At 44.5% G+C, this 24,761-nt stretch overlaps 1 protein-coding gene across 2 annotated transcripts in view; it reads right to left on the bottom strand.

Annotated features, from left to right (window-relative positions):
* Nucleotides 1-17,375: 17,375 nt before the first annotated feature.
* Nucleotides 17,376-24,761, bottom strand: part of TGFBR2 (transforming growth factor beta receptor 2) — a 74,684-nt gene continuing 67,298 nt past the window's right edge. For both annotated transcript variants that reach the window (XM_040963916.1, XM_040963915.1), the window contains 2 exons: nt 22,596-22,723; nt 17,376-20,016 (listed from right to left, as the gene is read on the bottom strand). In XM_040963916.1, coding sequence (XP_040819850.1) covers nt 19,837-20,016; nt 22,596-22,723 — 308 coding nt within the window. In that variant the 3' untranslated portion in view covers nt 17,376-19,836. The remainder of the gene's footprint in view (nt 20,017-22,595; nt 22,724-24,761) is intronic.

The raw sequence follows: 24,761 nt of genomic DNA, 5'->3' as shown, positions 1-24,761 counted from the left end.
GGCAGAGAAGGATGGACTGGATATGTTGATCAAGTGTTGAACCCAGGGGCCATTCATCTACTGGTGATCCTCTGGGTAGAGTCCATGTGCTTGCAATTAAAGCTTCCACGATGATTAGCAAGTACCAAGGTGATTTGGTAGGGGTGCTGATAGCTTCTGAAATACTGGATGCACCTCTACCATGTTGCCTGTTAGGGATTACTTCTGTAGATACAGAATCCTTCTACAGTTTTGCTCCATAGAGATGGATTCAATCACCAGATTTTACATATGACTGAAGCTTTTTGCTCCCAGGTGTCTCTCTCATATGGCAAACACCAAGAATTGAAAAGAACCCACCACCATCAACATTGGCCACACAGTTCTTCAGGGGAGACTGACAAATATAGGGTTTTGGTTTTACTTGTTGTTTTGGTTTGGCTAAATACGTTGATAGCCACAACTATGCAAACAGCTTTGCTAGTTATAAAGAAAATAAGAAAACATGCATTGCAGGACTCAAACTAGCCCCCATATGGCAGGCTGGTAACACGGATGGCAGCGTACCTCGCTGTGTCACAGAGCTGCCCCGACACTGGTTCTTACAACAGTATTTTATATCTGGTCTCAAAAATGTTCAGGGAAATGAATACTAGGCTAGAACTTCATAGAGTTCAATTTTCTTCTCACTAAAATAAGCTTATCTCTTAATTTTATGTTCCACAAACTTTCTGAAGTACCCTCATATTTCTCTAGAAAGTTCTGAAATTAACCTAGAAATGTAAAGTTTGATTTCTACTCAACCACTCAGAATCTAGTCAGTCTGTCTGGCTCATTTTAATCTTTTGGAAATGCAATGATACAATTGGAAATGTCTTAATCTCCCTTGACTCCATTCCAGCTGATTTTCAGCTGGAGGGAAATTGAATTCACTCTAAGTTCTCAGGACCAGTTCGGTTGCTCTTAATTTAAACTGGTTGAAACTCACATAACAGAGCTTGAGATAGGTTAATTGCAACCTGTTGTAATTTTGTGTCTCAGGTTCAATCCCATTCCATTTGAGTTAAATTTGTCTTGTGGGAACTCATTTCCATCAATTAGAGCTGGTTTGATTTGTTCTAATTTGCATAGGATTTATTCTGTACAACTTAATTCGAGAAAAAAGTGGATTACATTTACCTAGTCCAATGGGATTCAGGAAGAAAGCTCATGGTTTCAGGGAGCACACTGCAGCAGCAGCAGTGCCAGAAGGGGAGTTTTGTCCACCTTTTCAGAGAAGGTTCAGCTAACAGTGTGAACACAGTATGCATCTTCATTAAAAGTTGGATTCCCAACCAAACTGTTAAAGATATCATGACAGTATGATAATGGACTCTTATATGTCCTTCAGGTAAGGCACACCCATAGCCAATTGCTCAAGCTTAAGAATACTGTGATGAAAAAGCACAGGGTGAATGCAACACATGGAGATTCCCTACCACATAGTAAAGTGCTATGACAACTATCGTATGTGGTCCTATACACTTCCTCACAAAACTCCATCGAGTAGAAGTTATTTTTCTCTGGTTTATTTCAGAAACTTCGTGGGACCAACGTTGTGGTAGGGTGGTATAAGCTGCTGCCTGCAACAATGGCATTCCATAATGTGTGCTGGCTCATTTCTTAATTGTTCTGCTTCTGCTCCAGCTCCCTGCTAAAGAACCTGGGGAAAAAACAGCAGAAGATGTTCCAAACACTTGGGCCCCTACAACCCACTTGGGAGATCCAGATGGAGCTCCAGATACCTAGCTTCCGTCTGGTCTAGCCCCAGTTGTCACAGCCATGTGAACAGTGAACCAGAAGATGGAAATCTTATAAATCCATCTTCAAAAGCTTGAGAATCCCCAAAATTATCAAGTTAGCAAGTGCGGGAGCCAAGGATCACTTCTACATCCAAATCACCCTGCAGCTCAGATGTTTAACCTCTTCATTTTACTGGAAGTTGCCTGTGGCAGAAAGACCAAAAACAAGCAATCCCACTACTGCTGGCTCTAAATTACTTGGCCAACAACAGCATTAGGGACCTGTGTTACCTTTCTTGCCCCAGGTTACAGAAGTTGTCCTTTCCATGTCCCTGAAGTTGGAGAACAATAGTGGAAAGAATACTCTGTGCTGAAATGCTAAGAAATTTTAACAGAAAACCCAGTGGAGGGGAGAACCAAACTTCCTGTGACTCCAGTTATTGCTCTGTTTGTGCTTGACAAACCCCTTTGAGTGTTTCAGAGACACCTCTAGCTCAGCATGTCCCAAATTAACTCATGATCCCTTCCTTCCAGCCCCACATCCCTCCCCACATCCCTCTTTTGTCCATAGCTCCCAAATCAGTGAATGATATTTTCCACTTCATTTGGCAAACTGAAAATTTAGTTCAGGCTTAACACTCAGTCTCCTCATTCCTCCACTCTCTGATCTATTTGCAAGCTTCTTCCATTTGTCTCTAAAATATGTATTTAATCCTATTTGTTCCCAGGTGCATTGTCATGTTCAAATTCCAACCTGCTGTCTTCTAGCCTTTGGCCTGCAGCAATCGCTTCTTTACTACATTCATAAATTGACTCTATGCTTTGTCTACTCGGCAAACTGAATCAAACACAAAACTGAGCATATCTTTCACTTTGTTGAAAACCATGGGACTTTCTTTGGGCCCTTAGGTTGATGAAAAGCTGCCAGATCAGCAGAAAACACACACACACACACACACACACACACACACACACACACACACACACACACACACACACCAGGAAATCTGTTAGTCAAGCAAGGCTAAGTCGATCAACCCTATGGCAGAGGTCAATAATGTGGGATTAAATGAGCTCTGGTGCCTTCTCAAAGGCAGTCACAGGAAGCTACTTGCAGGCTTGCAGGTCTAGACTAGTGGTTTAAAGTGCCTTGCCCAAGGTGAACTGATGGGAGGCACGGTTCACGGGTACAACTTAGGGCTGGTAACTGCAACGAGCCAAGGGCTTTGATGCCAGCCTAGATGAGTTAACCGCTGTTTGATAAGCCAGCTATTGCTCTTGTTGCACAGACAAGTGCTCCTTTGTCCTGAAGGGAGAGATGAGTCAAGTACTTGTTGGGATAATTTAGTTGGCAAGAATTTCCAAAAGCAAATGATCAAGTTATTCATTGATTTACATTAACTTTCTGAGACAGAATTTCCTGCAACAAACTGCTAGATCACGGTGATGTAAGAGATTTCTCAGTGGAAGGACTTCAGTTCTCAGGATAAAGATCAAACTCTGCAAGTGGCTTCAAAGACACTGCATGCTTCCAAGTTGCATAAACTTTCGGCTTGTCATTATGCTAGCCCACACAAATCAGTCCTCCTTTAGATCTTGCCCTTCTCCTTTCCCCTGCAGACCAAAGCCTTTAGATGCACTACTTCTTCTGATGCTATTTCCTCTTTCTCTTGACCTAAAAATCTCTGGTTGAAATTTAGATATCAGCTTTATTCTGCAATCCTTGCTCATGGGTTCTCTGCCTCTGTCCTGCCCCGCCACCTTAAAGGATTTCTGTACTGAGAGGTTGTCTATAGCTTTTTTAAAAAATGTGTACTACATGGGTGGATTGGACCCATATCAACTGCTGTCAAATATCAACTCATATCAAATAGAATGTAAGGAAATTTGATGGGTGGATGCAATAGTTTGACTTTGGAGATGAGGTGGTTTTTTTTTTTTTTTTTTTTTGCAGGGGCAGGGGACTTGGCTGTGATTGTAATGGCTTGTGAAACAATTATTCCCAAAAATAAACTTTAAAGTCATCTTTAACCCCAAGACACGGGTTAAAACAGAGGCATTAAATGTTCTCATTGGTACAGTATCCCTTCAGCAGAAATACTTGTCTCAGTAAAATTTTCGTCTTGGGGTACACATTTCTTTTTGAATCTAGGCATGTTCTCCCAACAGACTAGGGAGAGTGCATCCATCTGATAGCATCAGAAGTCATGGATGGGCTGGCTAACATTTGCTTACTACTACCTAGGGCAGATGAATTTGGGGTATTCTGGAATTGGCAGTTCCCACTGAGAGCTGGTGACATTGGAGCACTTGTGAAGCACAGGCTATAGCTCATGTGATCAGAGAGATGTGAACAACTTTGATTCTGTTCACTGGGTGGCATGGAGTTTTCCCAGAAGAGGCCATATCCTCCCACAGACCATGCATGGAAAGGTATGAAAGCAAAATGGAAGCGTGTTCTCTGTAGGTGTAATTACGTTCTGCTGGTGGCTTGAAGGACAGAAGGAGTGAGAACCTGGTTCTTGGAGGGGTATCCTGATACTCCCACATTGCTGTTCTGGAGACAGTTTCATGCTAAACCTGAAAGGATGTCTTTGTCTTATATCAGCTATTCAAGAACCTGAACACTATGTTTCCCGAAGGCATCTTAGCTTTGAACCTATTTAAGACATTGTATTATTGTTGGATGTTATCACTGGTTGTAATCTGGAGGATTTGGAACTGTTGGAAACATTTTGATACTTCTCATATCCTTAAGAGCAAAATGACACATTCCAGAGGTGACACTATCCAGAGACTTGATGGCATTGCAGGAAAGAGCACACACCTCTGCCTAGTTTTGGTGTGCAAATTATGAGGAGTTGTCAGATTCTCCAGTCTCTGTAAACCATGGAAGAACATGTTCAGTTGTGGCTTCAATGCTGTGTTAGAGTCTGCATTCTAAAGTCATGGATATGCTACCTTGGGAAAAGAGGCCCAATTCCTACCTTATTGTATATATTTTTATTGTTATGGACTGAGCAGAACTTGGTTCTCAAAACTCAAGCAGATATTTAAATTTCAAGTTCTTATGATAGCAGTTAGTGGATTAATACTAACGGCTAGTGGGTTAGGCTGCAGACTTGACCCAATGATGGAGATTGGCAGGTGGGCCTAAAAGGGAGTAAGTGGTCACTGGGGGCTTGCTCTTGGAAGGTAGTTCTCATGAGGGAGTTAGTTGCCTAAGCCAAACTTTCTTCCCGTGTCTCTCTCTTCTTAACTCATCATGTTAAAGTGGGAGAAGTAGGATTTAATTGCATTCCAGCTCCTTGCCTTCCACTTAGAGAAGCATCGTAGGTGTACAATGTTTATTTAACAGATGAGAAAGCAAGCACACACGTGTGTGGAGGAGAAGAGTAGAACGGACCAGAAGGAGAAAAGGTATGAGAAAGGAAAAGGAGAGAGAGATGGCACTTCAGTGCCTTCTCCCCTCATGGTTTGCCAAGAGAGAGAAAAGGAGCTCCTTCTGGTTCCTGCACTCTTTCAGGAAGTTGGAAGAGAGTGGCTGTTCAGATGGTGCCTCCCACCAGATTGCAGCTAAAGGAGACGTGAGAGTGAAAGGAGCTGCTGAACATATAATGTTAAACATTGGATGATGCTTGTGGCTGGCAGACCTCTCCCGTTCAGCAGACCTAGCCAGCTATTCCATTGCAATTTGACCCTCCCTCAGCACATGTTTTGCTATTGCCAGACTGGTGGGGCCACCTTACCTTGGACTGTGAGCCTCCAGTGTGTAAGCTATAGCAAACAATTTCCTTCTCAGGAAGCCCTTCCCAGGCACTTTAGTTAAAGTAATACAAAGCTGACTAACACATATGATTTAAGTTAGGAAAAGGATTATAGGTTGAAAATATGGTAGTTGCAAGGACTGGGATTGACTTGGCCAAGAGGTTTGGCAGGTGTGGGTTGCAGGTCTGCATTTCATGAAGCCAGGACATGTATTAGAGATTTTTTTTTTTATAAATTAAATGCACTGATCCAGGATCACCATGATTTGGAAATGAATAAATTACATATTGTAAAGGCCAAGCCTACACAATAAAATTCGTTTATTAGAGGTGGGGTTAGCTGAGAAGCAGCAGATGTTGGAAATTCTTTGCAGTGTGTGCAGATGGCATTGCTGTCAAGATCCAAGGCGATGCAAATTTCTGACTCTGCTAAATGGAAATAATAACTTTTAGTATCAGAGAAATTTGCAGGGAAGTGAGTAGAATAGGCAGGTGGGTGAAAAGCTTACAAGAAAAAGGATGTGATACAATTTAGAAAACTGGGGCATTCCAGCAACAGTAAATTTTGGTTGCACATGAGAGCTGACGAAAAAACTGGGTCACTGGCTGCTGTGCCAAGTGCTGTTTTCTAAAACATGCCTGGTAATTAGAAACCAGTGATTGCCACTTGTACCACTACTGCTGCTCATCTGTACACTTTATGACGCTGTCTGCCATAACGACAACCGAATGTCTGAGTCTTAGGCTACATCCTAGCTAAGTGGATGACCTTGTGTCCTTATCTTCCACATACAATCAAAATCCAGTGTATGTGAACAAAAGCGTTGACTAATCAAAAGCAGTTGTCACCGGTAAGATTTTGGACACCTGTGAGAACTTGACAGCCGACAGTTTTCCTTGATTTGAATAACTGTTCCTTCTCCAGTTTTCCCATCACAGTAACTTTTACATCTGAAGTTAAGGGGAAAATCAGCCAGGGTAGTGTGGTGGTGTGGCAGGTTGTACTCATTCTTGGATGGGGTCCCGAATTATGCTCAATGAAGTGGTCTGCCACAAAGAGTGGGCAACGGGGAAAATGGGGAGGGAGCAGTATTTCAATTTTGGTGAAGGACAAAGGGATCCTAGTAAGATGGAACAGGTGGAAACACAATCTTTACCTTAAAAGTCATCAATGGATATGAGGCATCCATAAACAAGGACCTTCAAACTCCACCAGGGAGCTCCCCTAGCCAGGATCATTGGGACACTTAGTTTAAGAAGAAAGAATGGTTGAAAGTGCACCAGAGACAGTGGAGATAATCAACCTCTATTTTCTGTGTTGCCTGTTACAACTGGTTTCCAGTGACCAAAGAAGAAGTGTCCATGCAGGCCATAATGTCACAGGAAGTAAAATATTGAGTTTGGCATTACAGGTGGTGAAAGAATTCACTAGAGTGGTCAGAGAGAGAGAGTAAGCAGAGTCAGGTATACTGGACACATGGCAGGAGGCTAGAGGGCAGGCAGGCCAGCAGAGGCTGACTGTGGCAACACCAACTACCACTGTTGGGTTAGACTTGAGACCACAGCATTGACAGTGTGATAGGGTATTTTGCTTGGTCCCATGGGTTCACCCAGCTAGGTCATTTGCTTCCCTGAGTGGAGCTGCAGGGGTTTGCACAATCTTTCCCTAGGAAATTTTCTTCCCTAAAATGAGCCGCAAGAGAATTCTGCAAGTAAATTATTCTGCAAGAAGGTCCTAAAACATGCGTCAGTGAGGTTCTGCCCTATACCAGAAGGCAAAGGAGTTTGCATAAGCAACCCTTGCTCTATTGCCCCCAACCCATTACCATGCAGTCATGATCTTTTGTACTCCAATCATCCTTGTAAGCCACTGTTCATAGGATCTGCATTGTCCCGAGTAATGCTGAGATTCTCATGTGATGCAAATGATTCTTTTCTTTTACTCATCTGTTGGTATGGGGTCTCAGCAATGAATGAAGGAAAGATGCAACTCTCTCTGACAGACCATCAATAATAATTCTCAGCTGTGAAGTTATAGGTTTTAAACAAATGTATCAAAGCTTCACTATTTCTTTTTTGTTTGCATTTTTTTAAATAATCTTACTTAGTTGATTAGGGAACAAAGGGTCAAGGACTACAGAAAAGTGGGTAATACCATTGTTTCCACACTAATATCATTTTTCCCCTGTATCTGGGGTCAGGGGAGAAACAAAGGGAAATGCCCCAACCAGCCTCCCACCTATTCTAGGTCCCCAATATGAGGCACGCTCCGAGGGTTCTGCTCAAGCAGTTTTGATGGTTCAACAGTTCTGAATTGCTGCCAATCTTACCGTTCCGATCGCAATAAAACCTATTCAGAATTGGCTGATGTAGTGTCTTCATGGTTGGGGTTCTGAGATCCATAGTTCAGTTGGAGGGATCTCCAAAAAAATACCTAGCCCACACACACACTGGTGTGTGCCTTTCTGTCTAGCCACCCCTGTGAGAGTGGTAACCCAAGAAGAAAGTGCCCACTATTTCCTTACTAGGCCACTCCCACTCCTGGATTATGTCCTCTCTAGGTGGTTCTGCAGTTTGACCTGACAGAATTAGCCCCCAGTGCCAGCCTCTGCCAGCTGATCAATAGCCCTACTAGATGGGCACTCACTTAGGATGCTGACACTTCTAGGCAGAGGATTAACTTGCTGAGCCATGATGGCTTTGGCTTCCAGGATAAATCTGTGGGGTCACTAGGGCCACTATATGTCATGGATGGCAGCTTCATACTACATGACAATATGTATGGGAAAAGGAGTGCTGCTGTTCCTACCCATCATATAATATCAGGACGAATAACCCTACAACAAAATACAGGATGACAAGAGAAAAACCTAACAAATGTACATGCATGTTCATATGTACACAAGCTATAGAAAATGTTAAACTCCAAGAAGGGACAGATGATTGAGGCTTAAATACCTTCTTCAGAGGAAATATGAAAGTGGTGGACTATAGACAGATTTAGAGGGTTATGCTATTGCTTTCATGTAGTTTGTGTTTCCTCTAAAGCTTCATGTGCTGAAATGTAATCCCCATTGAGAGGTATGAAGAAGAGGGAGGGCTCTTAAATCTGGCTATGGTATTCAAAGGTAGGCCTTTGGGAAGTGGGCAGGACTGGGGTGGAACCCAGGTGATTAAATCATAAGGGATTTACAAGGAGACAGAAATCCCACAGGCATGTACATGCATGGTCCTTGCATCTTGCCACGTGATGCCATGCATTGCCTTGGGAATCTTCTGGCACAAGGGCCATCAGCTACCAAGTGATACAGCCCCTGGTCAGAACCTGAATGATGCTAGTTGAACTTCACAACCTGTACATTTGGGATGCATGGAAGTATCTTTTCTTTGTCAAGTGTTCATGTCTCTGATATGTGCTGTAGTAACACAGAAGTCGACACAGGCAGGCAACAGATTTCCTGAGAAATGCCTGAGCCCGAATTATCGAAAATGGCCTGGGACAAAATGTATCTGGATCCTGGATGTAGTATTTGATTTTCAGTGTCTTCCTTTGTGGTATGAGTGCTTTCTTGATGAATGAGGTTCCAATAAGAAAATAGAAGGGAATTATTTTCCCCTTGGGTAAATCCAATCTGTTTGCAGATACAGAAAACTCAAGTAAAACCTGCTCCCTATGCTGTAGAAGAGAACATGAATCAAAGGTGATTCAGAGACAGGTGGGGCAAGTTAGGGAGACGTTAATCCTGAAGCTGTTGCTCTAACTCAGCACATGGCTGGAACATTGTTTTTTTTTTTTTTTTTTCAGCCCCACAGATGGAAGAGCATTTGTGTAGTTCCTCTGCATGAGAGACACTCACTGCTCATCTGACTGGTTTCTGGAGACAGTGTCCATAGTGTGCTGTGGGCTGACAGTGCAAGGTGCCCCTCTAGTCAGGACTGTGCTTGCTGGGCTATGACCTACCTTGAACATGTGTGGTTCCTCCAGGTTGGTGACATGTTGGTCCTCACCTCCATGAGCATCTTACCTTATTCTAACTCCTTTGCTTTCCTTTAGCTGGACAATGTTAACCAGACTCGGTGGTTAGATAAATGGGTAGTCTTGGGGTCAAGCAATGTACTGCAGTGGATTAAGCTGCCAGTTGAGACTATGACATCCTGCCCTATCAGAGTGGAGATTTGAGTCCTGGCTGATCAGCTTCTGCTGTGAGGGACAGGGTCCCTAGGTGAATTTGGTCCCTGTCTTGTCTCAGCTTGAGAGAGGAATGTGAGGAAGAGACAGAGATGGTGGTGCAGTAGGTGGGACTTATATAAAGGTAGAGATCACAATCCAGTATGGATGGGGGCAGCTTCTTTCCATAAGGAAGGGAGAGTTGTTGTCTACACCTAGGTTGGATTCTCCCTTACAGGGTAGGGGACCCTCATGTAATACACACATGGATAGTGCCTATGCAGTGTTTCAGAACACATGGTACACATGTAAATCCATGTAGGATCAGCATACATGTGGCATCACAGCATCTCATGCCTGAAGGGAAATGAGGCTCAGGTGCATTTTGGGTATTAGATCTGGGGAGCTGCAGCCATGTTGGACCCACGTGTAAGGGGCTGGGATTTGGCTGTAGTGGTCGTGTTTCCGAGGATGTGGCAGTCTTTCAGCTCCTTGTCGTTTATTATCTGTCGACCCATACCACTTCTAGTCCAACTTCCTGCTAATGCATCCTGGGAGGAAGCATAGAATGGTTCAAGCACTAAAGCTCCTACTATGGATGTGAGAGACCTGGATGAAGTTGTAGGTACCTGGTTTTAGTCTAACACAGGGCTGGTCTTTGTGGGTACTTAAAAACTGAACAGACATTTGGAAGATTATTCTCTCTTTGCCATTCTCTCTTTCTCTTTCTCTTTCTCTCTCTCTGTCCCATTCCTTGTTCTGCTTTCCAAGTAGATGAAAATAAGTCAACATTAAAAGTGGTTGTTAGCCTTGTTCCTTTTTGCTTTAAATTTCACTTGCTGGATTCTGGTATTTGGAAGTACAAGCTCTGGATTATTTAAAAAGGTTTGTCCTGTTTTCACCACACAGGATACAAGAATATGCCACTCCAATCATAACTGCAAGAGACCAAGCTATATTACAAGAAAAATGACTGTGGGAAACCAGAATTTACTAGACCCCAATCTGTTTCTTTGGCAGGAGGATCATTTTGAGAAACAGATGTAGGAGGAACTCTGTTAACAAAGAAGGGATCTTCCTATCTTCCTTTTCTAGCGGAAAATCATCTTTACCAAGGAAATCTCCAGTTGTAAGGGTGTTCTGCTATGGGCTAGGAGTGCACAAACCAGCAGTGGCTCCTGGTGGAGGAGGCAATGAGCTGAACCTGCTCAAAGAAACTGACTCCTGCTTGCTCCCCTTCTCTCACCATCCTCATGCATTTCTATCTCGTTTCCCACTGAAGATGGTTTTTAAGCCTGATTGCTAAGCCTGTGTCTTAGGTTTATTACAATCCCCTCACCCCAAGAATCTCCCATGTATACATGAGTCACGCATGTTAACAAACGTGTTTGTTTTTTTTTTATTTATCTTTCTCTCTCTTGTCAGGACCCTAGCTGAGAACACAGAAGTGTTGAGGGAAAATTATTGTTTCCACCTTTAAATGGTCATATAAAAAGAAGTTTGCCAGTTCAACATATGTCTGGCATGCACATGTCTTTCTGTGTCTATGTGTGTGTGTACACAAAACACATTGGCCGGTAAATATTTAATTCTAGAAGACTATAGAAAAGATAATGTGATGTATATAGTACGTGACGCCCTACAGTAGGGAGTAATTGACACTTTCTTACTCAACCATGCTGATATTTTTGCCACATAATATATAAATATTCTTTCTAAATGAGATAAATAAAAGTGTGTGTAGGCTCAGATCAGTTCAAGTCATGTTTAGAAACCAAATGAGCTACACACTTTTTAATATTTTCTGAGTCTTCAAATGTAATGCAGCACATAAGGGACTGTGAACCTGTACTATCCTGACAATAAACACCAAATTCATGCTATTGCTCTCTCTGCAGTATTTCCTCAGTGTCCTCAGCTCTGAATCCAGGAGGTTCAAAAAGTAGCTAAACACAAGCTCAAGAAAACTATCAGCAGGTAGTGTGGCCACCTTAATCACACAGGGCAATATGATAAAGAAGTCTGAAGGATTCTTTCACAGCAAGATAGGAACATCTAGTCGGATTGTGCAAAAGATCATCACTTGGTCCTCCATTCCCACTCCCTTTCTTTGAAGAACTAGAAAAATGAGACGCAAATATCTCCTTCTCCAGGGAAGGTTCACGGATGAAGTGAGTTAGCTATTTGGCTGCTAATGATTCAGTGCTAAGGTGGCGTCCATCTACTGAGAAAAAAAATACAGGAGTAGAGCCTGGCCAAAACAAACGCAAAGGGTGAAGAATCCCAGGATTAGAGGGAATGACTGTTGTGGTGTCTCGGGAGCTGGGACACCTGCTGAAGGCTTCCAGGCAGGATTTTGGATATCCAGGAGTATTAACGGAGGAATCTACCATACATCAGGTTGCAGGTCTGCACTTGTGGCTCACAGGCTTTTGCGACAATATCAAGCCCCCAACAAAGAAACAGAGAGGAAGCAGGTCAGAATAAGCCCAGCAGGTAGGAAATATGGGCATTGACAACGGAGAACCAAAATTCCCTTACTCCTTGCATTCTAGCTACATGAGACTTCAAAACATAATTGCTACTAGAAAAATGATAGCTGCATACAATGTATATGAAATCATCAAGGAAAAACAGAGATCTTTATGTGATGTTTTATTACACAGTGACAAGATCACAATTATTTCATATTAACATAGATAAAGTACCCACATAAAACTTCCAAACTGTCAGAGTCATCTCCAGAAAAGTCTCAGATGATTAAGACACTGGGTTTGGGATATTTACATCTTTGGAAAATTCCTACCAGAAAAATTGGCTAAAACTTTACAGGGAGTTGTATGTTGGCCCCCAAAGAAGCACGTTTATTTCTTAATTTCTACAACTTGTAAATGCAAACTTCTTTAGAGAAAGGAGTCTTAGCAGATGCACACAAGTTATCAGGGAACTGGACTGAAAATGAAGCAGCCACAGCACAGATTGGCACCCACAAGGGATGCCGGTGTTGCAGAGAGTGGTCTGATACATACCACCCCAATGCTTGCTCCAACTAAATTTTTAAAGTATCTCAATTCCCTGACAACTCTGCCAAGTGGGTCCTATCATGATCCCCAGCCTGTTCATGAAAAAAGCAAGAAAAGCAAGTGAGACTTACAAAAGTAACACAGTTAAATGGCAGTTCTTGGATTTGAACCAAGGACATCTGCTTCCTGATAAACATTCCAATTTTAACCTTGCATTATGACTAGTCAATTCTGCAAGAATATTTTGAGGATCCCATGGTCCCAGGGCTACAACCATGTTATACAGCTGTCCATCATGGTAGACATGAACCAAGGGAAGACTTTGAGGACAATTCCAGAAGCACTCTGCTGGCAGAGGCTGCATGCAGAAAAAGATGTTTAAGGATCAATAGGGTGTGTGTGTGGGGGGGGGGAGGGAATGGAGTAAGCATTTCAGTGTGTGCAATTTTAGCTTAATTAGAATAGGAAGGCTATTAACAAGTTATTTTTAAATGCTGAAGATCAGGAGGTATATTAGAATTAAATTACTCTGTGAGGCTGATTGGCAGAAATATGGGCGAGTTTATAATCTTGATCAGCACCGTTTGCAAAGAAGGCCTGAAAGGCATGCTCCCAAACCCACAAGTATACAGCTATAATTATGTGAGTTAAAAAAAAAGAAACTAATTAGAAATGTGATAAGCAATGATTAGGCAGCCTCTTTCTGAAGAAAGCAGATGCCAACTGTCGTGGCTTTGGCGACAATGGATAGATACCCTGGTTACAATGAAAACTTCCTAGTCACCTCCGGAAATGATTTCCCTCAGGAACAGAGTATTAGCATGTGGTTTGCACAGAGCACTCAAAACAAAAACAGCTACCACTAAAAGGAAACTCTTGGGCACAAAGAGAAATCCGCGTTGAGAAGATGCTGAAGGGTGCGAGGGAGGGAGCCCTTGCTGAAGGCACTCGGAGACTAACTGGGAATGCTCCTGACCTTGCAGTAGCAGGAACTGAAAGAGCGCCAGCAAAGCAGGCTATGGTGAGGGCAATGAGGCCACCCGAAGGCCTTGGCTTCTGTTTTGGCGGATGCTCTTGGGCCTGAGCCCGGAGGCCTTGGGTGTTTGAGAAAAGGCTTTTTCTTCCTGGGCTCTCCTGTGGTCACTCTTCTCCCCTCCAGAGCTAGCTGCATCTTCTTCCCAGCTGTGTGTTTGCTTTCTTCCATCAGCACCCTAGACTAGGCTGATGCTCCACACTGCTCCCTCTCACTGTAACTTCATCTCCTGTTAAAGGGCTGAGAGTGAATTCTGGAGTTGGACAACCTCGGTTCAAACCCTGCTGCTAAAGACTGCAAGTGCTGGGACTTTTAGGAAAATCTCACTCTTTGTGTCAAGTTCTTTACTTAAAAATGGAGTACTGTGTGAGAAAAGGCAGGTAAAGAAAAGGCAAAACCCTGGCCTGGTGCGGTAGCCTAGTAGCTAAAGTCCTCATCTTGCATGTGCCAAGATCCCACATGGACGCCAGCTCCCACCATTATGGCTGCTTGGGGAGTGAATCAACAGATGGAAGATCTTTCTCTCTGTCTCTCCTCCTTTCTGTATATCTGACTTTCCAATAAAAATAAAATAAACCTTAAAAAAAAAGGTAAGGCAAAACTGAGAGAATAGCACAGGATGCATACGGAGTGCCCAACAGATGTTGGCAACTAGTACACATGTGCTTCCTATTCACATGGAATACCCTGACTTCAATGGCTCATGCCCACATCTGCTGTACGTACAATTCTCTACCTAATGTGCTTTAAAACCAATGCCATGTTTGACTCGGTTGTATTTCAAGTAATACTGTTTGTAAAAGCCCAGGCTGAACATATTTATCATCGCTCTAATAAATGTCACTATCAAAACAGATCTTCTCAAACAGTGTTTTGGAACTTTGGCACCATCTGAAATCATCTCAGATGCCAGGGCACCTTTCACAGACTGGGAACCATGTACTGCACCTGTTCACCTTCCGGTTGTTTCTGCTCCCAGCGAGTTTTTTAAGATCTATTTATTCTTATTGGAAAGTCAGACTTACAGAGTGAAAGACATCCAGAGAGGAAGATCTTCCATCCAATGGTTCGCTCCTCAGGTGGCCACAATGGCCAGAGCTGAGCCAGTCCAAAGCTGGGATCCAGGACTCTCTTCTGGCTCTCCCACACGGGTGCAGGGTCCCGAGGCTTTGGACCATCCTCTACTGCTTTCCTAGGCCACAAGCAAGGAGCTGGATGGGAAAGTGGAGCAGCTGGGTTACGAACCAGCACCCTTATGGCATCCTGGACATGCAAGACAAGGACTTTAGCCACTAGACTACCACGTCAGGCCCCTTGGCAAACATTTTATGTTAGGACTTCCCAGGTGAATGGGGAGCAAATTGGATAATAGAGAGAACACACAATGCTCACACAAGGCAGACCCTTTCTACATGCCTGTAGAACACATGTGCTCCATGTGCTCTCTGAATTCTGTTTGTTGGGATCACTTCTACAAAGCCAGCCCCTCATAACATAACCTACCTAGCAATGGCCAACATGTACTGAAGCTTTCCCAAGCATAAGACTCGCTAAGCCTCGTGTGTACTTCTTGCCATAACAGTGTCTGATGGAGGGTGGAGCTTTGCAAATCCCACTTGACACTTGATGAAGGGAGGTCTAGAAAGGTTAGACAGTGGGAGCAGTTCACACAGCTGGTGAGTGGAGGAGCAGGTAATCCCTCATCTGCTACTAGTCACGCAGCAGCTGGATAGAAGGGCTACTGTAAGACACTTCATCTAGCTCAATGACTCGACAGGCCTCAGGAGACATGGGTAATGTCTGGAGACACATTTGGTTGTCAGTGCTGGGAAATGGATGTTACTAGCATTTAGTTTTTATCAACCATGGAGATAACAAATCTCCTGCAATGCATAGGACCACTCCCTGCTACTAAGAGTATTAGCCGACACAACATGTCAGTGGTGCCAAGGTGAAGACACCCTGATGCAGGCACTATTACATCAATTACATAGGATCTTACCTTTTTGACTTTATAAACACCTTTTATTTCTTTTTAAACATTTTTTTTAATTTATCTGCTTTTAAACATTTATTTAATTGGAAGGCAGAGTCATGGAGAGAAAGAGAGACAGATCTCCCCTTGCTGGCTCATGACCTAAATGCAATGACTGTGGTTGGGTCACACTTAAGTCAGAGGCCAGGAGCTTATTTCAGGTTTCCCACATGGCTGCAGCTGTTCTCTGCTATTTTCCCGTGTGTGTGTGTGTTAGAAGGGAACTGGACTGGAAGCAGAACTGGGGGCTCAAAGTGGCATCCATAGGGTTGTTGCAGACACTATGTCACAATTCTAGTTCTCAATTTCCTTTATTTATTTGAAAGGCAAATGCAAGAAAAAAGAGAGTGATACAGATATTCTGTTGGCTGTTTCACTCACCAAATGGCTGTAACAGACAGAGCTGGCCAGCCCAAAGCCAGAAGACAGAAATCCCATCTGGGTCTGTGTTAAGAGGAGAAGGAGCCTGTGCCCAGAGTAGAAGCCTAGTGGCTAAAGTCCTTGCCTTCTATGCACCAGGATCCCATTTATGCTTGTGCTGGCAGCCCTGCTCTTCATCTAGCTCCCTGTGTGAGGCCTGGGAAAGCAGTGGAGGATGACCCAAAGTCTTGGGACTCTGCACCCATGTGTGGGACACCCAGAAGAGACTCCTGGCTCCTAGCCTCAGATTGGCTCAGCTCTGGCCATTGCAGCCACTTGGAGAGTGAACCAGTAGACAAAAGACCTTTGTCTTTCCTTCTTTCTGTAATTCTAACATTCCAATATAAAATTAAAAAAAATCTTTAAAAACAAGATAAACAAACTGAGTAGTAGAAGCCCAAGCACTTGGGTCACCACCTGTTTTCCCAGACACATCAGCAGAAGGATGCGTTGGACGTGTGGAACAGCTTGCACTCAGAGCAATTTTGGAGCAGGCTACACTTTCACGTGGGGGCTTAATCCACTGCTCACAACCCTGGCCTGGAACTTCCGTCTTCAGAGCCGAACTCCTGACTTGGAAGAAGTGACAAAATCGCTCACCTTCTAAAGCAACATGAGGTTCAGAAAGAAAATCTCATCCACTCTTTCTTTCACAGGAGCAATGGCCTCAAGCCAACTTTCCAAGGGCATCTCGTCCTTCAGCTAAGCTGATTAAAACACTTCATGAAGTCCAGGTGTTGGGTGGGAAGGAAGAGGCAAGAAGCGCAGCCAGTGACAGGAGTCAGCAACACAGCTCATGGACTGGCCATTGAAAGGACAGAAAGGATAAAAGCAACAGGTACTATCTCTTAGTTGCAGCCTCTGCTGTGCCAATCCCCAGAAGGAACCATCCATGGGACGGAAGGGACACAAAGGGACATCGGGTCAGGTCACCATGACAAGGCACAGACCACCAGCACTGGCCGCTTCTCATTATTAGTGAACTTTCACTTGTATTTTTTTTTTTTTTTTTTTTTTTTTTTAGAGAGAGGAGAGTCTGTCGGTTGACAAAAATAATCAATATGGAAAAGCTGGGAGGGTTGGTTTAGGGATGTTTTGTGTACACACTGGAAAGCAATGCAGTTAGGCAAATGTGTGAACTGTAAGGAACAGGTACGGGAGGCAGGAAGTTCACCTGAGTCTTTTTGCTTTATTCAATCTAATAAACATTTTTATGGATATAAAAGACAAACAATGCATAGAATGAAAATAAGTGCTCAAGACTTCTGATATAAAAGAGTATATAGCATTCACATTCCTATTTTAATACATGAACATGGCTTAAGTGTTCCATAAAAGAATAAAACTTTCCCTTTACATAGAACAGTAAAAAGAAAAACAAAGTCAGTATCTTTAGGAACTACAGAATGTTATTCCTTGGTCTTTTCTCTTGAGTAAGAAAAACAACATAAGACAAGCCACAGTATCATCGAACACCACGTTCCAGTTTAAGCTGATGATGCCCCAGAAGTGGTGAAGGCGCTCCCATCTCGCAAGATTCCATGCATGGACCAGTATTCCAGACATCCACCACTAGAGGTCAATGAGCAACAGCTATTGGGAAGGCACCAATAAGCCCCTGGGTGCCAGGGGAACCTAAGGGCTCTCCCCTGGTGTTACTGCAGCACGCAGCAGGGCACGGAAAGTCCCACCATTTCACGCAATCTGAAACCTCCATGAGAGGAAGCCTTCCGCAACCCCCAGGCACTCCCTAGTATCCCCATCTGGCTGAAGATAAGTAGCTTTAAACACAAGAAACAACAGAAGAGATCCTTACTCGCAGCATTCACGCTTGTTTGTGGAGTTAACAAGTTTCCTATGGAGTACGGAAGCTCCTTCTTCATTCCCGTCCATGCGGACACACACAGATTCCCTACGTGTAGGTGGGATGCTGGGGTCCCACACTCAAGTCCTCACTGGCCATCCTCTCTTGCAGTGATGGGGAAAGCATTGGCCTCCTCAGTGCAGAGGGAGAAACCCAAAGGAACCTTGGGCTAACTGGGACCACGTGATGAAGTCCCCTTGAGTCCAATCAAAGGCCAATGTCAAATTTTAAATTCAGATAGACAAAATGCTAATATGTAGTCAGAGAATAACTGTTTAAGTGTACATTTCTCACAAGAGTCTTTGGTGAGAGACAAGGTCAAAGACCTAGTCTAGGGGATAGATGCTTAGAGCAAGAAGAGAAGCAGCTTTTTTTCAATGTGTCCAAAACTTCATTTCATGAACAATGTGTACTGCAGAGCCCTGGAAACCATTAGCTACCCTTACCTGGGATCCAGGCTCAACTGCAAGACGCTACAAACATTTCAAAAGTGGCTCAACCTTTTTTTTTTTTTTTTTTAGCTGGCTGAGCCAAACCTATGTTCAGCTTACCCGAGGACACAGTCCTCACAGTGGTAGGATTGTGTTACTAGAATCCTTTCCACTGAGCCAAAACCTGTAGGAGCATTCGAGAGCTCAGGAAGATGGGATCCGCGGCTCCTAGGATAGAAAGCTGGAGACTCAAGCCAAGGGAGGGGTGGTGAAAAACTAGACACAGCAAGTTGCTGGCTTGGGGGTTGGTGCTGGTGGGGAGGCTGCTCCTTCTCATGGAAGGCAGCAACCTGAGAGCAGGGACTAGGAACAGGCAGAGAGGGAATCTACACAATGAACACTCTTCTTAGTAGATGCAGTGGCAAGTTCATGGCTGAGGAATCTTGCCCTGATTGTTCTGTACTCTATGAAGGTGACCATTGGGGCAACAAGTGTGGAGATCAAACCATTAAAATGTATAGAGATGGGAGCAGAGCTCCACAAATCCTATGGGAGTGGGGCTTGGAGCTCAAATGCAAACTCCGGGAGAAACAATGGCACACAGGAACCCCCGCAACACATTCCCTAAACAGTGCGACTGTACTTAGCTCCAGGGATGAAAGAGAACCCCCATGCCAGGGGCATTCATGATGGCAACAGCAAGTGTAATGTGGGCCGAAGTGTGTCCAAGAGACACAGCATGTCCCCCCACACGAGGACCCCCACTTCATAGGCGGGGGAGCCCTACATGAATGATTGTCAAGTGCTGATGCTGTCACATCCCTTTCTTCCTCGCTCAATCTGGAGCTCTCAAAACAAAACAAAATTAAACAAAAAACAAACAAAAAAAACCCCCACCAGTTTCCTGGGAATCTTCGATCTTTCTCTTTTCAGAGTATGGCTATATATATATATATATAGATATATATATATAGATATATAGATATAGACATATATAGATATATATAAAACATAGCTATTCCATATTTATGTACAGGCATTAATAAAGTGCAAATGTTATTGGCTATTGTAAAAAAAATAATAAGATCAATCTTATTTCCTGAGGAAGTGCTAACACAGCTTATCCTATGACGGTGCCAAAGGTATAGAATGCTTTACGTCATCTGCTCCCTGCCACTGTACTTTCTGCTCATCCGCCCCAGCTGGCAGGGAGGGGAGTGATCCCCTTGATTTTCCAGGAAGCCTTGATCCATTCTGGAGCAGCTTCTTGCTGCTTCTGTTCTTCGGTGAGAGCAGTGGCCTCTTTGGATGTGGCCCAGTCTGTTGCCAGTGGAGCTATTTGGTAGTGTTCAACGAGCCATCTTCGGGAATCTTCTCCTCAGAGCAGCTCCTTCCAGAGAGTCTGTCCAGGTACTCCAACTCGCTGAAGCGTTCAGCCACACACTGAGCTGTGAGACGGGCCTCTGGGTCATGGTCCCAGCACTCGGTCAGCGTCTCACACACCATCTGTATGCCCTGGAGTGGGAGAGAGGTACAACACACACTTGAATGGGGCTGGTTTGGTGGGTGGCAAGGCCCTCTTTTCACACCTTTCACTTCAAGCATGTGTAGGCTCACAGCCAAACTGAGTGGAAAGTACACAGCTTTTCCAAGTAACCCCTCGTGTATACATGCAGTCCTCCACCAAGATCATCTCCCATACACAACGTACACTTGTTAGTCTGTGAGCCAACAGTGACACATTGTTCTTAACCAACGTCCACAGTTCACCTTTAGTTTTTCTCTTGGTGTTGCAGCTTCTGTTGGCATTGACCTTCCTCTGCCATAGCATGCAGAATATTTTAGCTACTCTAGAAAGACTTTGTGCCCCACTTGTTCCTCCCGTCTTCCACCTAAAGCTCAGGTCATTACTGATCTCCACTGTTCCTGAAAGAGCTTTTTTGTTTTGTTCTGTTTTGCAGTCTAACAAGACTGAATATCAAAGTCAGATTGGTGTGCAGTCACTGGTCTGGTTCCTTTTTGTAGAATATTCTGGGCCACAGTGGAGTGGCTTCCCAAGATGATCTCTGATGGCCCCCGTTCCTCTCTACCACTAAATCAATCCTAGGGAAACTGCTGTCCTAGTAGGTCAGAGGTGTGTGCCTCTAACTCATACGATAGGGCTCATCCTAGCTTCGAGAAACCCCATCCAATGAGCACACTCAAGAAATGCTGAGCACTGCCTTAATTATCGTTCTGCATTGCAAATATTTTGATTACTATTTCAAATCCCTTTTTTGGAGTCAGGGAGGCAGAGGGAATAGACAGAAGGTAAACAGCTGATGTGACAGCTATAAAAAGAAAGCTGTCTCCCCAGCTAAGGAATCAGCATTGCCACCAGTGGTCCCTCACACTGGTGGCCATGGTGGGACCATGGGATCTCAGCTCTTCACTGGAGAGCTGACATTTCCCCCACCTTCCCTTTTAACATCGACAGCTTTCCCAACACACCTACAAGTGTGTCTCTCCCCACCTCATGAGTTCATGGTGTCGAATTAATTGTATAATTCACCTAATTGACAGTATTGATTGATGGCCCTGTTAAAAGTGGAGTGTTATTGTTGGTACACAAGTAACATTTATTTTGCTCTGGCACTATAATTACAGGCAGTAAATTAAATTAAATATTAAGCATTAACTTGAAATCAATAGGGCAACAAATCTCATTAAGAGAAAAAATGTGTTATGCAAATTCTTCCCAGAATTTTAGCATCATGAATAATGGCTTCATTAAAAGGATTATACAGCAGAAGAGGCAGCTGAGTTTGGAAGAAACATAACATGCTAGCTAGCACCTTCTGATTTCAGGATTTATGCAGAACATTCATTGTAGTTTTACAATCAAAAATGACCTGTTGGAAACCCAGGAGAAGCCCTGAAGCCAGCCCTACTCAACGCTAGCCCAAACCAGGCTTCCGCTCCATCTACCTGCCCTGATTCTGTGTATGCGTTATTTGATTTTACCCCGCTTCTTATCTGATTTTACCCTGTCCTTAGCAAAACCTACAACTTAGCTGTAGCCTTCAGGGATGATGAAATCCATCCAGAAGAGGCAAGAAGAGGCTTCTCCCAGAGGACAGACAGGAGCACACTCTTCTCTCTCATTGGGTGTTTCAGACATGGAGCCAATTCCCCCTCACTCTCTACTACCACTGCCCTCACCAAAGAGCTCCTAAACACTAAGTCGGCCTGGTCTCCTCGAGGGTCTAGAGCCGTTGCCCTACTCTGCTCAGCCTTAGCTACCATTTGCTGAAAGAAAATGAGATGCCTGTTAGGGTGCCTCCTGTTCTTTTGTTGGTATTTTCCTCTTCTTTGCTTTCCCACAGTCCAGGGTAATGGGTGTACTGTCTCCTTAGCCACACAAGCTCCCATAGGCTGGGCCCAGTGCAGAGTGCAACCTGCACACACCTGCACATAGCCCACTGCATGCCACACTCATGTAGGAATCTTCGGCTCCGGAAGGAAGTTCTTAGCAATTGCAAAAGGAGCAGGGTTTGTCAGGCAGCTGGATTCCTACAAGGAAACACTTGGAACCCAGAGGGGATGAAACATAAACTCCTGATGGAGAGGGCCTGGTGGAACAGCCAAGGCTGCAAAGAAAAACATTTTTTTTTTTTACCCCAAAGCAAAGGGGCCTGTTTGCAAAATGTGACAAACAACATTCACATAGTTCATGATGAGTTCTCTTTGAACGTGGCCCAGTCCTGCTAGCTGGAACTTTGAGTAAATAAGAGGGTCATCCACTTCATTGATTTTCTTAATAAACAAAACTGTCCATGGCCAAAGAACACGCAGGGACCTGCCTGGAACTTGAAGTTCCTTCTCCCGGAATCTCCTTCTAGAGAGGCTATTGCAACAGCTGGTGAGGACTGTACACAATTTTATAACATAGGACAGGGTTTGCATGTGACGTCAGCTGCTCCCCTAGGCAGTGTGTCAGTCTCCGCTGCTCCACTCCCAACTGGCCTGGCTACTGCCACAGCTGTGCAGGGTACTCCCTAGAGTGCTTTACTGAGCCAAGGGCACCAGATCCCCATGTGCCAGCCATTCCTTACCTGGTGGTTGAGCCAGAAGCTGGGAATTTCTGGTCGGCCTCGATCTCTCAACACGTTGTCCTTCATGCTCTCCACACAGGGGTGCTCCCGCACCTTGGAACCAAATGGAGGCTCGTAGTCTTTGACCTCTGTGCAGACAACAGCAAACACAGGGCCAGTGAGAACGGTGAGTGCAGCTGAGGAAGGGAAGTGTGTAACAAGACAGGGAAGCAAAGCATTCTTGGGAGACAACAAGGACCACGCTGTGTGTGGATGCCACATGTACTTCTGCTTTCAAGTGCCCGAGCATTTAGTCCAAACCACTCTAGGGATGAGAGCTGAGTTTTGATTTGTGTGATACTTAAAAATCTTCCTTCCTTTCTTCGTTCCCCCTCTCTCCCCATTCTATCTCCTTCCTCAATTTCTCCCTTTCTTCTAGCCATTTTCAGCCAGATTATAAACTCCTAAGGTCCAAAGCAGAGGCTGACATTTTTAGGTCTTTCAAGTCCTGGTTCAGTGCCGGACACTCTGCCTTAGCCATTGCAGGCATTCAACAACACAGACTGGGCTTGATTTCAAGCAAAAACAAACAAACAAACAAAAAGGGAATTAGAACTGGTGCCCAGTCAGGGTTTACTCTGACCTATGCCTCATAACTAAATGTATAGCATCCTGTCATTCCCTTCCCCTCCCCCAGATTTATCCCACAATCCATCCAGCCCAATAATGTCACAGTGGTATGCCTTGAAGCATGCATAGGCTAGGAGAGGGTGTACATGTGGTATAAACGATCTCCTGAGCACCAGACCTCAGCTGCTGTTGGCAGTGGGTCAAAAGAACTCCCATCTTCACCTTTCCCCGGGGATTGGTCCTGGGTGATCGCAGCTGCTTGGCGTGGGGATTCGTGGACATGCCCACCTTCCCCACAGGGAGAGCCTGAAGCCAGGAACAAGGTGATAAGGGACACGGGCCTCTAGCCTCTTGGTGCAGTAACTATGGCGCAATTCCTCCCCCAAGCTTCCTGTGTCAAGCAGGTAAGTTGAGAACTCTTCCACAAATACAGGTTTGCTTTAACTTCCTCCCCTTCTCCTCCTGCTTCTTTGACTTTCTTCTTTTGAAACTCAGTCTTCAATGAATCATGGCATAACAATCACTGTGCCACATCCCATATTCCACCAGGCCAAGACAGCCATCAGCAAGGCGCATTCTCCTCTCTTGCTAGGTGTACCTCTCAGACCAGCTTCATTCACTCTTGGTCACACATTCATCTAAGGAAGCCTTGATGTGTGTCTATCTTGAGAAGGCTCAAGTCTCAAGCTAGACGAGTCCCAGGGTGTCCCTGTCCCTTGCTGTACCCCCTTCGCCTTTCAAATCAGCACTTCTGCTTTCTCTCAGTGAGTTTGTTCTCACTGACTCTGAAGGCCTTCCACACCATGCTGTGAAGCAAGTGGAGGGTGAAGTAAACATTGTGTTGTAGCAAGTTAGCAACCTCCACCTGTGATGGCTGCCATGCCTGGTCAGAGGGTGGGTCGAGTCTTGGCTGCACTGCTGCTCAGCTGGCTCCCTGCTAATGCACCTGGGAGAGCAATGGAAAACGTCCCAAGTGCCTGGGCCCTTGTTGTCCCTGCAGGAAACTCAAGAGTTTCTGACTTCCTGGGTGAGGCTGGCGCAGCCCTGTTGTGGTGGCTACGTGAGTGTTGACCCAATGGAGGCCAGTCTGTTCCTTCCATCCCCCATCCCCATAATCACTAGCCAGGGATAGTGTGCCTGAGCAGGAAGACTGGCAGCTGAGTCATTTCCTACTTCCCTAAGACCCTGGGAAGCTGTCAGAGTCGCCAGCCACCCTAAGGGGTCCAAGGGCTGCCTCCCATCTTGGACTTTTGGCAGAGTTCACAGGCAAGGGAGGCCAAGGACTGTGTGCAGGGCATTGGATCCTTAACTCAAGGGATCCTCCTTTTTCTTCTAAATGCAAGACAAACAAGTCTGGAGGTATTGGACCCCAACTGGCAGATGCCATCTGCTTGAGAGTAAAGCTTATCTTTCAGAGGAACCATGCTGTGGCAACCAGGAGTACTTACAGGTTTCAAGCTAGTCTTTCTTCAACCTCTAGGAAATTCCTATTCATGCAGCTTCTAAAACACCTGAATTCATGCCTGCTTTTAATTTGTACCATGGATTTTGATATTT

Source organism: Ochotona curzoniae, unplaced genomic scaffold (genome assembly GCF_017591425.1).
Source record: "Ochotona curzoniae isolate NIBS_2020 unplaced genomic scaffold, NIBS_Ocur_1.0 contig_1302, whole genome shotgun sequence".
In the NCBI taxonomy this organism is placed as follows: domain Eukaryota; kingdom Metazoa; phylum Chordata; class Mammalia; order Lagomorpha; family Ochotonidae; genus Ochotona; species Ochotona curzoniae.
The sequence above is the reverse complement of the archived record's forward strand: the minus strand, read 5'-3'. Positions and strand labels throughout refer to the sequence as shown.